The sequence below is a fragment of the Carassius gibelio genome, chromosome B7 (genome assembly GCF_023724105.1).
Source record: "Carassius gibelio isolate Cgi1373 ecotype wild population from Czech Republic chromosome B7, carGib1.2-hapl.c, whole genome shotgun sequence".
NCBI classification, from domain to species: Eukaryota; Metazoa; Chordata; class Actinopteri; order Cypriniformes; family Cyprinidae; genus Carassius; species Carassius gibelio.
This window is the reverse complement of record NC_068402.1, coordinates 5,083,269-5,101,309: the sequence shown is the minus strand read 5'-3', so window position 1 is coordinate 5,101,309 and position 18,041 is coordinate 5,083,269. Positions and strand designations below refer to the sequence as shown.

Here is an 18,041-nt window from a genome sequence, read left to right as displayed (position 1 = left end):
TAAAAAGTATTTATAATCAGAATGTCACTGGAAGTGGGGAAAATGTCCTAGATATGTAAATGTTAGCATAATAGCATACCAGTGAATTTATCTGTAATATATGATATTTTCATATTTTGTTGTAACAATGGGTTTAGTGTCTCTGTAGAACTATAATCTTTGTAATTGTCAAATATCTTCATTTACTGTCTCAGAGGCAACTACTGGTTAATGTGTAGCTAAAATTAAGTTGCTCTCAATAGAAAAATATATATAATCAGGTTTTTGAAACACGCATTCTAACCGAGTTTGTATTTTATTGATATTTTGTGCATTATTTGTAGCTCCTTATGTATTGTATGGTGATGTTGACTTTACAGATAACAGCCATAATTGTGCAAAGAATTTACTGCAGTTGATTCAGTTCAAGTAATTGTCATAAATGGGCAACGTACCTGTTTTTTATGATGTTAAAAATAAATGTCATTATCAATTCCAGGTGGCAAATATTGCTGCTTAAAAAGATTTGAAAGAAATGACACGGTCCCTTATTTTGATAGCAGTATGTGCGTATGTGACAATGCTGTGGCAGTAGTAATGCAGTCAGAGATTTTCAGTCCTCTGCGAACAGCCTGCAGTGAAGATGATGTGATGAGAGTGATGAATATGACAGATCAAGAGCTGCTGTGCTGTGTGTGTGTGTATGAGAATGAATCCTCTCTCTCTGCTAATGTTCATGTGTGTGTGAGGCAGAGTCAGAGAGAAAGAAAGAGTTGAGAGCACAGGAGATGGAGCAGGTCTCCGGTGATTGGTCTGAATCAGAGGCCTGCGGCAGGCGGGTGGAATGTGTGATCACTTATAGCAGAGGTGATAATTTACAGCCTTTCTGAGTGTGTGAGAGTGATGCCGCCTCTCAAAGCAGCCATGCTGTATGCTTCTGTCTACATTTAACACTAGCTTTGTTTTCTCCATAACAACAGATGTCTGTCAGAACAATATTATTAAAATGATAGCCACTGTAGAAAATAATAGACAAAATACTAATATATAAAAGAAAATAACATTTGAGGGGAAAAATATACATATACTAATGTTTACACTATTGTTCAAACGTTCAGGGTTGGTAAGAGATCAGAAAACATTAAAATATCAAGAAACATTCCTTACTGTAAATGTTGAAAGCAGTTGTGAATTTTGGAGAAGCCTTGATATATTGTTTTCAGGATGCTTTAATTAATAGAAATTTTAAAAGATCTGCATTTATTTGAAAAATAAACCTTTTGTTAAATATCTTAACTGTCACTTTTGATCAATTTAATGTGCCTTTACTGAATAAATGTATGAAAAACGTCAATTGAACACCTGTTGAAGAGTGTCGAACCACAATCAAACAATGGCCAGTTTTAGGATGTTAGGATTAAAGTTATGTAATATTTCTGGAGTTATATGCGCCCTGATAATCCACTTATACTGTAATAGCTTAAAGCTCATATTAACTGTCTGGGTCTGAGGATTTAAGCAGGTTCTCTGCCGTTCATCTTCAGATATATCCTGTTATATTCTGATATATGTTTTTAATGCTTTCTTTGATGATCATAATCCAAAACTTTGTCATCAGAGGAGCTCTTCAGGGGTCATTCATTCATATACTATAACATGCAGAAATGCAGAGTGTACTAACATGATTTCTTCTTTCTCAACCATCATCATTCGCATTTATTGTGCTATATTTTTATGGTGGCTTCGGGGCAAAACACCAAGTGCTCATAAGTGCACTTAAACTTGATTAAAGCTGTGTTATGATTCAAAGGGTTCTTACCTTGAGTTCTCTACACATGGAGCAGGGGATATATTATATTATATTAATATAACAATATGTTAATATTATATTATATTAATATGATACATATTATAATATATTATTTTATATTATACTGTTTTATGAAACATATTTAAATAGAACAAACTGTAATTGTTGGCAGCGATAGCCTAGTGGGCAGTGCACTGACATACATGGGGGGGGGGGAGCTTTATATTACACATGATTTACAATAAACTGATACTCAAAAGTTTGGGGTCAACAATACATTTTACAATAAAATTAATACTTTTTTTTCAGCAAGGTTGCCTTAAATTGATCAAATGTGGCAGCAAAGGCATTTATAGTGTTGCAAAAGGTAATTGTTTAAATAAATTATGTTCTATTGAACTCTCAATTAATCAAAACCATTATTTAAAAAATGTTACCACTGTTCATTTCTGAAAAATTTCTGAAAAATAATTTAACACTGAAGACTGGAGTAATGGCTGCTGAAAATTTAGCTTTACCATAACAGGAATTACAGTAAATGTTAAAATATAGAAAGTTAGAAAACATTTATTTCAAGATAATTGCAATATAATATTTGACAGTATTTACTCTATTTTTCAAAAATAGAGTAAATACTATCAAATAAATTCAGACATTTGCAAAACAAATTACTGACCCCAAACTAGTGTAATTTAAATATTAAAATATTGAATCTAGTTTATATATACCATAAGTTTTCACATACATTTGATACTACTGTGCATGAGAGGATGTGCTCTGACCTGTTGATCTGATTCCTTAAAATGTTCATGATGTGCAACTGTGAATTCATCTAATATCAGCCATTACAGACAGACCTCAACCATACACTTGTGTGTGTGTGTGTGTGTATGTGAAGTGTTTTTCCTCAGGCACTGCTTCAGTGATGTGTGTCGAATGCTATATGTGTCTGTCATGTTGCCTGGACTCGAAAACAGACAGATTATTCCTCTGAGTGTGTGGCGGTAGGTGCCGCAGGCAAGAGATTGTGCCTCGTTTCATGCTGTCACTCTAGAGGTCAGGTGGCCCACGACTGTCACTCACCTCCTCTCATTCTCTCCTCCTCTCTGGAACTCTCTTTGCTTTTCTTCTTTCTCTCTTTCCTCAGTAAAGCACTACAAATAAAACTCATTCTTTCCCATCAGCCCTGTGCTCTCTCTCAGCCTTTTTCCTCCCTCTAAGAGAAAGAAAGATCATGTTTTGAGGTATTTACACTCATCCTTTTTTTCCTGTTTTCTTTCTTATCCCACCCTTGTGTCCTTCACAAACAATCACTGCTTTCCTGGATTTGTAAAATGTGTGTGTGCAGTGCCTCTCCATTGCTCATATGCACATATTCTGCATGCAAGTGCATCAGTTAGAGCTCAGGGAGATGGAGAGGCAGAGCCAAACAGAGATGAATGACACACACACACACCTGCGGCTTCAATCTGAGAGATCAAGAGATGCGTGATGTGTTTTATGCCTCTGAGAGTGTAAAGCTCACAGTGTGTCTTTCCTGTGGGTTTGTGTGCTTGTGTTAATGTATTAGAATGTGTGTTTGTGCATGTGGATGCGGACATCAGGTGCCGGCAGTCACCGTTCATCCCCGCAGCGAGGCTATAGCTCCGCCGTTGGCATGGAGACGGCTGCGGCAGCGCGTGAGGCGGTTGCCGTGGCAACGCAGTATGCCAAGGAGGGGGGGTCGAGGACCACTGCTGTTCACTTTGTCCTCTCTTTTGTTTGCTTCATACATCTAGCTGTGTGTGTGCGGGCTAGAAGGGGATGTGTCATAGTTTGTCCAAATTATTAACAGGCTGAACCTTGAGCAATTGTGCCTTTTATGAATAAGCTTTGGGTTCATGTTCAGGTTTGACTGTATTTATGAGGGTCATTTTATTCACAAATATAGTAAAACAGATGTTTGAAGTCTTCGTTATTTAAAATGTTCTTTCTTTGGCTGCACTGATGAGCAAAGAAAGCTATTCAGTGTCGCAGCCTCAGAGAATTCAAGAGAGCAGTGGATTTATTGATTTATTTATGTATATTACGCTGCTGCCACACAGATCTAATATAAACATGCTATTTCTTTCTCAGCTGTATAACTTCACAGACATAACAGACTGTTTTTGTGCACGTCTCTTAAAATGCGAATGAGCTGCTGCTCCCCGCCCCCTTTTCTAGAATAGGGCTGTGCCTTTACAGCTGGTACCTCATATAGATACTCTGCTAAAAAAACATCTGTTTGGTTTTTATTATCACGTCTATTGTGCTGAGATCATGCGTTTTAAACTATATTAGTTTAAACTTCTGAGTGCATGCACAGAAAGCATCTGTCACACAGCATGTGAGTACCAAACTAAGTTCTCTTTCACGTCTCATTGCGCTTAAACTGTCAGATAACACATGTTTTTAGCATTTTTTTGCATTGGAAGTATTATGAGGCCCCATAGTGGGTCCCAGCCCACTGGTTAAGAACCACTGGTGTATGAGAAGTGTTTACAAATGTATCTTCTAAACTGTGCGTGTTTTTGTGTGTGTGCTCAGGGGAACAGATGAAGTGTTCCAGGCTCTGGAGGATAACCAGGTGACAATCTCTGTAATGAAAGCATCTCGTTTCGTCAAAGCATTTGAAAAGGAAGTTGACCACTGGGAACGTAGTCTGTCCCTGGTGCTGGAAGTCATCGAAATGATCCTGACTGTACAAAGGCAGTGGATGTATCTAGAGGTACGCTCACATTACTCATCCGAATGCTTCTCTTATGCTTTAAAAGTATGTGGTTACATTATCCAGGCATATGCTGTACACAACACACTCCTGACCTTCCTCACACCCTGCTCGTTCTTAATAAACACCAGTCGCAATCCGCTGTGTTAGATCACAAACTCACTGTAAAAGATTAGAGTCTCACAGACACACACATAGCGGAGTTCAGAGTCACACATCTGTTCTCTCGGAGCTGATGAGGAGAGTAAACAGTGGCTGTCAGCCTGGATTTCCTATGTGTATGAGCGTTTGTAAACACACCTGTGATGGCTCCAACCAAGCACCAAACTCTTTTATCTTCCCTTCTGTGCGATTCTTCATTTTGGTGGTCCGCTACCACATCCTTTGTTTTTTTTTAGAATATCTTTCTGGCAGATGACATACGTAAGCAGTTGGTTCATGAGACGGCAGAATTTGATGATGTCAACTCCAATTGGAAGATCATCATGGGCCGACTCGACAAGGACAAAAATGCCCTCAGAGGAACTCACCATCCAGGTAATGAAATGATGGTGCTGGAATACACCACCCTCATCGACTGTAAAAATCTTTTACTGGAGCAAGTCAGTTCACTTGGCAGAAATCTTGGCAGCGCCCTGGACAGATGAAGGAAACGTGTCCAGGTTACAATTCACCTGAAAAAAAAATCTATTTTGTATTAAAAACTGAGGTCTGTTAACTATTAAGATTTTTTGGCATTGCAGAATTATTTAAATGACAATTAAGCACAAACATAATTCATTCAGTAATTTCATTTTTTTTTTTGCCAACTTTCATATTTCTAAGTGGTGATTCTCATTAGTGTACTAAAGGGACTTTTTTGTTAGTCAAACACTTTTACCTAAAAAAAAAAAACTATATCATTCTATAAATATCATTTTTTTCTTCTGTTGTTTCAGGTCTTCTAGAGAAGCTCTCAGAAATGAACACTAAGTTAGAGGAGATTCAGAAGTCTCTGGACATGTACCTGGAGACCAAACGCCAGATCTTTCCTCGGTTTTACTTCCTGTCTAACGATGACCTTCTGGAGATCCTGGGCCAGTCACGCAACCCTGAAGCTGTGCAGCCGCACCTCAAGAAGTGCTTTGACAACATCAAAAGTCTCCGCATCAACAAGGTACATATGTACTAAAATCTTATACTGAATTATTTTATGCCATGTTATTTATATTTTGTTTTTGTTTTAGATTTTTTGAAAATGTATAGGGTTCAGCTTGAGCATTAGTTTAACTGTTCTGCTTGTGCATGTATAGGTTGGGATCAATAACAACAAGTCGGAGGCAAGTGGGATATTCTCTGCTGATGGGGAGTTTGTTGACTTTACTCATCCCGTTCTTCTGGAGGGGCCGGTGGAGGTGTGTTCCCACCTAAAGTCCAACACAGTCTTTGTTGACAAATGCACTATCCATTGAGCTTCTCGTCTTGTATGTTTAGGCATGGTTGTGTGATGTTGAGCGAACCATGCGTTGGACTCTGAAGGACTGTCTGAAGAACTGCTCGATGGCTCTCAAGAAGATGCCAGGGAAGAGGGGCAAATGGGTACGAGACTGGCCTGGACAGGTGAGTGTGTGTTTGTATGTAAGCCTTTCTGTATCTGTGTGAATGCAGTAGTTCCACTTCAAAGTGCTTCACTTGTTTTTACAGATGTTGATCACAGCCAGTCAAATCCAGTGGACCACAGATGTCACCAGAGCACTCGTGACCAGCAAGGAGAGAGCAGATAAGGCTGCTCTGAAATCACTAAAAAAGAAACAGGTGAGAGGAACTTTGGGCCAGTGATCTAAAGGTCACCAGTTTAAACACTAAAAAGAGCAATTAATGAATTTTGTTGAACTGTGCTGCCATTGTCCACCTGGGCAAAAATAGCATAGTAAAGATTTGTTCAACTAGTGACAGATGGAAAAGTGTTTGAAAATTCCATTTCTTTCTATTTTAATTTTTTCATTTTTTTGCTTTACATTGGATGTGGTGTGAACAGGCTTTATTTTTGCTAATAACTGCATCTAGACAGAATCTGCTGATTTTTCTTCATTTTCTGTGTTGATCTAGGTAAAAATATGTGAGATTCTGTGCAACTGATTACAACATGGTGTTAAATGAAGCTGAGAGTACTACACTCTTGTTAGTAGCTGAAAGCAAAATAAAATTAGCCCAAATATTTAATTAACAACCATGTTAGCAGTGGGGGATTTGTAGAATTTTAGGAATGACAGGTGTTCTGATTCTGCAGAAATCTGCGGAGCTCTCTGTGGAGTTCTGCGGGCACTAATTCAATGAGAGTCTGTTAATAACTAGTGGATGAACTCCACATACATTGCTGACTTCACTCAAACCCTTTATTGAAAATGAGTTACTCGTTTCATGTGTATTTGTACATGGAGCACAGGAAGGATGCACTAGATACACAAGTTAATTAAAGACGGCAGCTCAAATGAATTTAATCCAATCACATCTTATAAGCCAAAGCCAGTGAGACACTGAGAAAGGCTCAGGCCTGTCTCTGTGCCTTCGAGAGTTGAGATTTAGTCTCAGAGCATGGCTTCTAGGGCTTTAGGAAGGTTGGGATTTTTTTATTTTGTTAATTTAAATTTGCATTACACGTCTCAGCTGATGTTTACTGACTATGTTTGGAGTAACTATGGTTAGGTTTGATCTGAAACACCTGATCCATAAAATGAGTTTGCGTTGTGTCTGAGTGTGTCGGTCTTCTAATAATCAGTGTTTGCATTGTTTTACCCAGGTGTCCATGCTCAGTCAGTACTCTGAAGCCATACGAGGGAACTTATCAAAGATTCTGCGCTTGAAGATCGTCGCCCTGGTCACCGTTGAGGTCCACGCCCGTGATGTCATCAGCAAACTGGCCAAAGCAGGCTGTTGTGATGTCAGTGCCTTTGACTGGCTGTGCCAACTCCGCCTGTACTGGGACAAGGTTAGGGGGAGATAAGATAGTGGGATGGAGAAAACATATAGAATAGGCAGACAGGGATGCCACAAGCCTCTAAATGCCTCTGTCTGTGTGTGTAGGATGTGGACGACTGCATCATCAAGCAGACTAATACCCACTTCCGCTATGGCTACGAGTACCTAGGAAACTCTGGTCGTCTGGTCATCACCCCCCTCACAGACAGGTAACACATCAATCAATGACCAGTGTTTTTGAAGGGGGTTTAAATGTGTAGATCTAAAAACAAAGAGGTTTCATGTAAAAAAAAAAAAAAAAAACCTTTGGATGCATGAATTGTTACTTAAATTACAAACACAACAAATACTGTTTTGCATCACTTCATAAAAAGTGCTATCTTTTTTCTACCCAGAATGCTGTATTATATAGTAGTAGATATTCCAGAGGTGCATGAATTCTGAATGTTTTAAATGTCATAAATAATGAAAAATAAAAAATGTCATAAACATTTAAATGTCATGAATATAAAAAAAAAAACATCAACATATAAAGAATAAAGAAACCCCATGGTGGTTTGAATGTAACATCAAACAGTCTAAAGTGTGGACACACTTTTTTATTTTATTTTCTTTATTTTTTATTTCAGCCCCGCTTTATAATAAGTGGCCTTAATTACTATGTACTTGCATTTAAATTAATAATTTGGTACAGTGCACTTATTGTGTACATGTTTTTACATATGTTTGTACATATTTAAAAATACCTGCATGTAATTACATTTGTAATTGTTTCCGTAATTACAATAAATAATTACGCTGTTGAACCATTCATTACACCTTAACCCACCCTTAAACCTACCCATAACACCAAACCTGTCCCTAACCTTACCCATATCCCACCTCAATAGTAGGATTTTTTTTTTTGCAGTACAATATATTATTCTAATTCTATTCTTAAAAAAAAAAAAAAAACAGTCTTTTAGACTTGCACTCTATTCATTTACTGCTTGTTTTCTTGCTTGCATATCATTGCAAATTTGTTGGTTTTCATTGCTTCCATTGTCCAAAGTAATGTAAAAAGTAAAGAATTAGATGTATGATTATTAGATACCAAAAATGAACTCATTGAACAAATTAGAAATGTAGATTTTAGGTTCTTTAGAAATTAGCCACAAATATCATCTCTGCACACTCTGATTCTCTCAATCAACTTTATGAAGGGCTATCCGGGATGCTTGCTCTATATGCATTTTTTTTTTCCATTGGCATTGATACAGCTAATTTTTGTCAAAAAGTCTAATTTGTCAGGCTTTTTAAGAATGAACCTTTAAATCAAAATGTCTGACGACCAGCTCCCCCAGTTCACCAAAGAACACAGATTAAAATCAGAGTTAGACTTACTCTGTATGTAGAAGTATTAAAACCACCAACAAATCTAACCTTCAGCTCAGTAATAATCACCCACACTCTCATATTATACCATAACTCTCAGATTGCTATATGTATCAATATCTTGTCCTGTGTGACAGTCAACCCTTGCATTTGACTGATGCAATCAGCTGGTTTATAATGATCATTATGGGGACCTTTGATGCCGTTATCTGACTTCAGCCATTATCCAAGTCATTATGATGGAGAGACGGAGATCATGTCATTAACCTTATCAGTCAAGATCTTACCCCCCCATCAGCAGAGCACACCTGCACATAGAGCCAGAGAGAGAGCAGCTCCAGATGTCTTGTGTGATAATAGAACAAAAATGCAAAAATCTTCTACATGAAATTATGTAGCAATTCCTGCTAGGATGTGGAGTCAGGAGTCAATGGTGGATTTCCTGTTGTGTGCCTTCAGAGACCGCTGAAAATCAGCACAGAACGTGCCTCTAGTGGAATGAAAGGAAGGATCTAATCCGGGTTTATTATGTTGAGAGGGTGACATCTTAAGCCCACTCAAGGACATGGACAATGTGCTTAAGCCTGTCTGTCTGTCTCTTCTCCATGTGTGTGTGCTTCCGGATGCAAGTGATTTGAGCGAATGTCAGTTTGTGTGCCAGTGTGTCTAACTCTGTTCCTATCCTAGCCCTAAGGATTGCTAAAACATTTTCACAGAAGTTAACAAAATTGTTACCAATCCTCCTGTAAGGGAGAAATGGTTTGGAAATAGTCAATAAAACAAGATGAAGTAGAAAGTGATAGATATGGCCTCTACCATGCATGTCTATATTTTTGCCATAACTAGCCATGATTGTGACAGAATAATTTTGTTACTTAGCTCTTTATTTCTGTAGTTTCTTGCCTATGTTGCTTGAATGAATGTCCAACTTTCATAATGTATATTTCAGTATATGTACTATATGCATTACAGACAGTGTTCTTGTTTTGGGTGTAGGTGCTACATGACTCTTACCACAGCGCTGCATCTGCACCGGGGCGGTTCTCCTAAAGGCCCTGCTGGGACTGGGAAGACAGAGACGGTTAAAGATCTGGGTAAATCTTTGGGCATGTACGTGATTGTGGTCAACTGCTCAGAAGGGTTGGACTTCAAATCTATGGGCCGCATGTACTCTGGCCTGGCTCAGGTATGTAGTGAACTACATCCATGCAAACACTTCAACTCTAACAACAATTCATGTACTGAATATGTGTGAATATGTGCATTTGTGTCTCTCTCCAGACAGGTGCCTGGGGTTGTTTTGATGAGTTTAACCGTATAAACATTGAGGTGCTGTCCGTGGTCGCTCAGCAGATCCTGTCCATCCTGTCTGCTCTGTCTGCGGGACTCAACAAATTCACCTTTGAGGGGAGACAGATCGGCTTGGTCTGGTCTTGTGGGATCTTCATCACTATGAACCCAGGTACTCAATCTGCCTGTTGTTCTTCTAAGAGGAATGGTTAACTCAGAAATGAAAATACTCTTATTATTTACTCACCATTATGTTTTTCCATCACATCAACGTCCCCTGTTTTTTGTGGAACACAAAAAAAAATGTATTTTCCAAATATATTGAAAGTAAATGATGACTGAGGTTGCAAAGCTCCTAAATGACAAAAATGCATCAAATTTGTAAACTATCTTCCAGGTTTTCTGAAGCCATTGATCATTGTTTCTGATTCATTAACAAATCATTAAGACCAGTTTTGTAAACTGGATCAATAAATTGACTAAAAACAATTACATAAATTATGACAGAATTTAAATTTTTGGGTGGTCTATGCCTTTAAATATCTTTATAGAGTTGGTTATATGTGTTTTAGTCTGTGTTTGTGGTTCTCATCACCCCAGTTCCTGTTGTTTCTGTGTGTGTGTGTGTGTGTGTGTGTTTCTTCTGTAGGCTACGCTGGCCGCACTGAGCTGCCTGATAATTTGAAGTCTATGTTTCGGCCGATCTCTATGGTAGTGCCTGATTCTACCCTCATAGCTGAGATCACGCTTTTTGCAGAGGGCTTCAATAACTGCAAGGTATGCATACAACTCTTCATATTCATAGTCTGAAAGCTCTTATCTTCTGTAAGCTTTAAATGGTTACACAGCATGAATAACACCAATGATTTTAAACAAAAAATGGACACTTGAAGGATCACTTCTAAAGCATTAGAATTTGGTTTTATCTACAGACAACATTGAGAGCAAAAGGGATGCACCTTTGTCCCATTTTAAAGCTTAATACTTAATGGTGAAGTGTCAATGCTAAAATAATTTTTTATTACGATTTAATATAACTGTTTTATATTTTAATATGTTTTAACATATCATGTATTCCTTTGATGTTAAAGCTGAATCCTCAGCATCATTACTCTAGTCTTCAGTGTCAGATGACACTTCAAAAATCATTCTCTTATGCTAATTTGGTTCTACTTGATATGTTTGTGGAAACCCTTTTTTTCAGGATTCTTTGGTGATTCTGAAAGCTCAGAAAAAAGGCAATTGTTTAAAATATGGATTTTTATTTATTTATTACATTTTTGATCAAATGAATATATCCTTACTGAATAAAAGTATTGCTTTCATTCAAAAAAACAAAACAAAACAAAAAAGTACAGACCCAAACCTTTGGATGGTAAAGTATGTATATTTGACATAATTCTAGAGGGGCTTCCAGGGTTTTGCAGTGCAGTTGCTATGATTCTCTGAGTGGTTGCTAGGGCATCGCCAAATGGTTTCTCAGGTGCTCAAGAGGTTGCTAGGTGGTTAATTACAGACATAATTGAAAAAAGCCCTCACCAAGTCTTTATGATGGAGCCAATTTATTGTCCAAAGTATGCGTCACATGGAGCAGTAATCACACAGCTCTCCTCAAAAAGCTGCAAGATTTGAGACATCATGCATGTCCGTACCACTAACACCACTAACTAATCATTTTTTTTGAGTAATTTTTTTGAGTTCAGTGTAAACGAATAGAAAACTATAGCTGAAGAAGGTGAGAGTGCTAGTTATTATGGGATATTAGATTCTATTGAAGATGGAGGATATCAACACAGTTAGGCAAACACAGATGAACTGGCTCACAAACACACTTACACACTCCAGGGGGCTGATCCTGCCATCGGATTACCTCCAACACGCAGCAGGCATGCCAATTGTGTGTTTACGCACGCATTTGTGCGAGAGACATCCGACCGACGTGCAATGCCAACCCCTTCAAACACACACTCCACAAACACACACCCCTGTGGTTGACCAAATCCCACAAGTTTCCACTGGCTACGTCCCCTCTCTTCCCCCTGCCTGTGCGCTCCAAACGGGAAGCCTCATTTGTTGATGCCATACACAAGCCCGGCGGGCTGGCAGCAGCACTGGCATGGGGAATTGGACTCAGAATTACAAATAATGGACTTGAGATTAAGAGAGCTGGGAAGGGAACCAGCACGGGCCGCAGCCAAGCACAGAATGTCAATGGCAGATTTGATTGTCCCGGCATACTCGGCCCTCATCCAGACACCCTTCTGCATAGTCAATACGGCAGAATCACCGCGTGCTGTCGAGAGAGAACTATTACCTTTGCAAATGAAAGGAAATGGACATATCAATGCTAGGCCAGGGAAGAGAGAGAGGGCAGGGGAGTATTGCCCCGACGCACCGGAGTGTGCAGGTCCTGGTGTTATGAGCCATAACTGACAGCAAGATGACCGCCCCCTGCGAGTCCATAGCCTGCTCAGCCTTGCGTGACTCTGGCGCGTGTTTCTGTGTGTGCGTTGGTGTCTGTATAAGTAAGACTGTTAGTGGCAGTGTGGAAACGGAGCTGACACGGTTACCCTGACTCACACACACTGCTTCCTTCTGTTACATATTCATGGTATTCATGGACACACACATGCCCTCACCTTTTTGCTTTAGCCTTTTTTACATTCTGTCTCTCTCTCAATCATAGACATAAATTGCACCCATTGTGTGTTTGTCTGTCATTATTTTCATTCACAAACAATTGTGCTTTCAATTATTGTCTTTCCAATTATATTTCATAAATTATTGTTGACTTGCAATTGCATCATGGGCGTTTTACACATGTATTGAAGCAAATTTAGAGCTGCTCTGACCTGGTAAAATCAGGTTCAGATTTTTAACGGACCAGCCACAACATTTATGTTTTTTTATTTTTCGCTATACATTTTTATATTTTCCATAAATATTTGTTTTTCTTTGGCTTTATTTTATTTTTTATTTTTTTGCTGGAATTTTAATGGCTATAATTTAACTGCATAAATTAAACAACACACATTTGCTGTAAAACAGGGTTTCCTAAAACCTTTTTTTCAACCAAATTCTTTTTGATCTAAAATATTTACTTGAAGTTAATGTTTTAATAATTGAATAATCATTTTCTGATGACAGCTAATGGTAAAATGACATGCAGGTAAAGAAAGAACATATTTCTTGTTTTGTTTTTTTAGCAAGGTAAGTTTTTTTTGTTTTGTTTTGTTTTTTTCTATTAATTATTAGCTTTTCATCTACTCACAAACCCATTCCAGTTACTTAAAAAAACTCAACAAGAAAAAAACCCTGCTATAAAACAATGACATAATACACAACATACTGATTGTGGTTTTGTTGAGGTCTTGAAGACTGTGACTTCTTTTGATTTCTTGGCTTCTGTTTCTTCGTAGATGAAAAAAAATGATACAATAAAGGTTATTGAATTTGTTTCCACCCCTCTCACTCCCTCTCATGCTCTTTCTATACCTGTCTGCCTGACGTATTACTGTATTACTGTCAGATGTATTGCTACTGTATATCTCTTCTCATGGTTTCTATTCGCTGTGGGAGTTCAAAGTCACATAATTCATTTTCTTATTCCCATAAGAAATGTCTTTAATGTTAATGTCAACAGGAACACTGTTACTTTCTTACCGCATGTTTCTGGTCTTACTGTGAAACTTTTCGCAATCAAACTAATTCTCAACAAACACAATCAGCTCTCATCCTAATTTATTTTTTCTTCCCTGTTTATTCATTTTCACTTTGAGAATATTAATGGGTTGTAAATGCAGTTTCATGCTATCTGTTTTCATTATATTCTCATTGTATTTTGTTCAAAGAGACATTATATTACTCTTTTAATCTCTCTCTCTCTCTCTCTCTCTCAGGTGCTGGCTAAGAAGGTCTTCACTCTGTATTCTCTGGCAGTACAGCAGTTGTCTAAACAGGACCACTATGACTTTGGCTTGCGGGCTCTCACCTCTCTGCTTCGCTATGCTGGAAAGAAGCGCAGAGCTTGCCCTGACATTGTCGATGAAGAGGTGAGACACACAGACCTGCAGCATTCAATAAATCCAGAAACATTTCTCTAAGAGGCCTGCTTCACCAGAATACATCCCAGTGTTTACTTAGTAAAACAGACAGTTTTTGTGTGTATGTGTACTGAATTATGTGTGTGTGTGTGTGTGTGTGTGTGTGTGCGTGTGTGTGTGTGTGTGTGTGTGTGTGTGTGTGTGTGTGTGTGTGTGTGTGTGTGTGTGTGTGTGTGTGTGTGTGTGTGTGTGTGTGTGTGTGTGTGTGTGTGTGTGTGTGAAGAATGTGCTAATGATGACAGGTACATGTCACTAAACCGTGCTCCTCTCTGGCTGTGATAAAATATGTATCAAAGGTGACAAAACCTTAAAAGGGAGCTCATAAACCTTGTGTGCTTATCTCACCACTCTCTCTCTCTCTCTCTCTCTCTCTTTACCTGAATATCATCACCCATGCAAAAGGTGCCCCATGTTTATTTAAAGGTTCACATACAGTATGTGTAACGTACGCTTGTTAAAATAAATGTCATTCAGAAGCAGTTAGGCTACCGCTTTTGATAGCCAAAGAGCAAGAAATGTTTTCAGATGTATCTGAGGCCCATTTTACAGTTTCCTGCCCATAAATTAAGGTTGACATTTGGTCAAGTGAAGATGGCCTGCCTAAGCTTTGAAGATGTACTCCTGTGCTGAGATAATTTAACATAATGTTTTTTTCTTATTACCCTTTGATCTCAGATCCTGCTGATGTCTATGAAGGACATGAACATTGCTAAACTAAGCTCCATTGATCTGCCACTGTTTAATGGGATCATCCAGGATCTTTTCCCTGCCATGGAGACACCCACTATCGACTACGGAAAGGTAGCCTGTCCCACTGTGCATCTAGCCTCATAATGGACTCATAAAGCAACTGAAAGTCTCTGTGTATTTGTGTATGAATGTGTGCTCTGACTAAAAGCATATTTTTGTGTGTTTTTGATTACACCCATCCTATTTTTTTTTTCTGAGAACAGCTCTCACACAGACTCTCTCTCACTGAAACACCTTTCAAACGATCCATTAAAGCCTGAGGATATTTCCCTGCCCTGTCTGTACACAATTCACACAGTCCACTTCTTTAATACAGATAAAGGCCAATGCAAATGTGTTAGGGGGAGCTTAGTGGATAAATATCCTGACAAGCACTGCAAATGTTGCTGTTTTGCCAAGACAGTCTGATCTGTGAGCTGGAGAGTTACAGAGATCCATGTTTAACTTTGTGTCTTTAAAATGCGGTGTGTAATTTCTGTGCCAATAACTCTGACTCAAGAAGTCCACCTTGAAATGGCTTGCTTATAGTGTTCTCCACACCCCCTGCTTTCCAGTCTAGGTAGGTTGACTTGTATTAGCTGGTCTCACATACTAGTCATCCTGGTCTGTTGGCTGATTGTAAAGTAATGGGATTTCAGTGATTTCTCTTTGAGTACAAACTGTACTGTAATTGTCGGTAAGAAGTAGACAAAAATGGAAAGCCAAAACTTTTATGAGGAATATTTGATATATATGATTCTCAAAATACTTGATAACCATCTTCAAAAACTTCAAAACTTGGCTAAACCTCTTACTAAACAACTGCCTTCTGTTGTTTTGACTGCTGTGATTTATGCATTGTCCAAATACACAGTTTCCTTTTAAAAAAAAAAAAAAAAAAAAAAGGCAAAAGATTCTAAAAGTCACTTGAATTATGGTGTGTTTAAACCTATTCTGCTGAACACACACTGTTTAAGAGAGAAATGTTTTTTTCTGCGGAAGAGGTTATGGTGTTTGCGAAAAAGGTTTGGAGAAATAAGGCAGATACCTCAGTACATCTGCACAGATGCTTCCTGCTTCTGCAATTAAATGCGACAAGGAGAAAAAAATGGAAAATGGAAGCAGAGTGTGACACACACACATAGACAAAAAGTAGTACTGTATTTCTCCTTTTCTGTCTCCACTCATGCACAACATACTGTGTTTTTATTGCTGTTTTATATTACCCATCCTGCATCTTCATCTCCACCTTACTCCAGCACAAATGCCTCAGAGCCGTTCCCTTTATTCCTCCTCTCCATCTGTTTAACGAGTCGAGAGAGAACTTAGAGAGGGAGATTAAATTAACCTGAGAGTTTAGCATGGCTGCTTTAGTGCCCCTGGAGCAGTTCTGGTTGGTGCGACTTCACTCAGGGGTGCAGTATCAGCGGGTGTTTTTATTAAGATGGCACCCACCTCTTGCCAGTTCATTTGTCTTTAGTGCTTCAGTGGGATTCACCTCCACCGAAGGGATGTTTTTTCCAACTTAGAAAGAGTTTATGCAATGTTATGAAGCAATTAGCACATATTTGGTTATAAGAACTTTAGAAAAATATATTTCTATTTATCTCTAGCTGAAAGAAGCTATAGAGGCAGAACTTCGACAGAACGGTCTCCAGGTGACCCCCTTCACCGTGACCAAGGTAATTCAACTGTATGAGACCAAAAACTCCCGACACTCCTCGATGATCGTGGGGAAGACGGGCAGCGGAAAGACGGTCACATGGAGAACCCTTCAAAACGCTCTCAGCACCCTGCACCGCAAAGGAGAACCGGAATTCAACATCATACGTGTAAGACCTTCTCTTTTATCTAAACCTCTGTCTCTCCCTCCTTTCTCTGAATTAACAGCTTGCAGTCTTGGTTTTCATGTTGTCTAGCAGGCAACAGGTCAACGCAAAGTTTCTCAATAACACAGCCACCCTGTTAGCTTTATCTAAATTAGTTGTTCTGTTTAACTTCTCCTGACCACCAGAGGCGGTGCTCAAGCACTAGTGGATTATTGCAGTACCAGCTCGATAGGTTGAGATCATATACCAAAAAAGTCACTTGGTGACGTAGACTGAGCCTTGATTGTAATAGACACACTAGCTCAGTCTTCAGCCTCTTTCATTTTGATGAATTTACTGATGGTTCCCCAATGCAGAGTTCGGAACCAAATGCTGAATGTGAAGTATACCCGGGCCATACGTTCCGGGGGCAGCTCCTTAAGTTCGGCCATCCTACACACATGTGACTGACCTCTTGCTCGCACCAACAGGAGGAGGAGGGGTCAGTGTTACTCTCTACACTGCACTCAGCCTGAGGGATTCCTACTCTTTCAGTATTTGAGGAGACATGGAAAACAGGGTCTAGTACACCTTAACGGCATCTATGGAGGATGCAGATAGAATTGGGGTTGGCCGTGCTCCAGAAATAGAGCAAGTCAGGTCAAGTCAAGTCAAGTCTGCTTTATTGTCAATTCTTCCACATGTACAGTACATACATACAAAGAATTGAAATTGCGTTACTCTCAGACCCCCAGTGCATACAGATAACATTAACAGTAGAGCCTAAAAATCTAGATCAAATATAAAATGTAGATACAACTATACAATAAGGGAATGTTAAAAAGACATAATACAATTAAAAATAAAGTTAAATAAAGCAGCGCAAGGCACATGGCAGATAGAGTGCAAATAATTGAAGTGAACAAACTTCAAAAAAGTGATTTTTTTTTGTGCAAAAAAGAAGCTTATTCAGTCTGTTTAAATTGACAAAGGGCTCAAGAGCAGTTATTTTGTTTAACTGACTGATGAGGTAGTAGAATGATGTCAGTTCCATGGTGAATGCGGTAGTGAACAGACCAATGCTGCACAAAGTGACTGGTGCATGTCATCGTATATTAGTAGGGGGGGGTGGAAGGATCTGGGGATGTGGGATCTGGGGGGGGGGGGGGGGGGGTGGAGTTCATAGCTCAGTGGTGCCTGGGGCAAAAGAGGGATGGGGGGGCAAGTTTGGGAGTGAGTTCAGC

General features: G+C 39.0%; 1 protein-coding gene across 1 annotated transcript in view; it reads left to right on the top strand.

Annotated features, from left to right (window-relative positions):
* Positions 1-18,041, top strand: part of dnah2 (dynein, axonemal, heavy chain 2) — a 130,388-nt gene that overhangs the window by 60,763 nt on the left and 51,584 nt on the right. The window contains exons 29-42 of the mRNA XM_052562068.1: positions 4,355-4,535; positions 4,934-5,072; positions 5,474-5,691; positions 5,828-5,929; positions 6,009-6,134; positions 6,219-6,329; positions 7,315-7,503; positions 7,599-7,702; positions 9,864-10,053; positions 10,149-10,329; positions 10,807-10,934; positions 14,057-14,209; positions 14,936-15,061; positions 16,603-16,821. Coding sequence (XP_052418028.1) covers positions 4,355-4,535; positions 4,934-5,072; positions 5,474-5,691; positions 5,828-5,929; positions 6,009-6,134; positions 6,219-6,329; positions 7,315-7,503; positions 7,599-7,702; positions 9,864-10,053; positions 10,149-10,329; positions 10,807-10,934; positions 14,057-14,209; positions 14,936-15,061; positions 16,603-16,821 — 2,167 coding nt within the window. The remainder of the gene's footprint in view (positions 1-4,354; positions 4,536-4,933; positions 5,073-5,473; positions 5,692-5,827; positions 5,930-6,008; positions 6,135-6,218; positions 6,330-7,314; positions 7,504-7,598; positions 7,703-9,863; positions 10,054-10,148; positions 10,330-10,806; positions 10,935-14,056; positions 14,210-14,935; positions 15,062-16,602; positions 16,822-18,041) is intronic.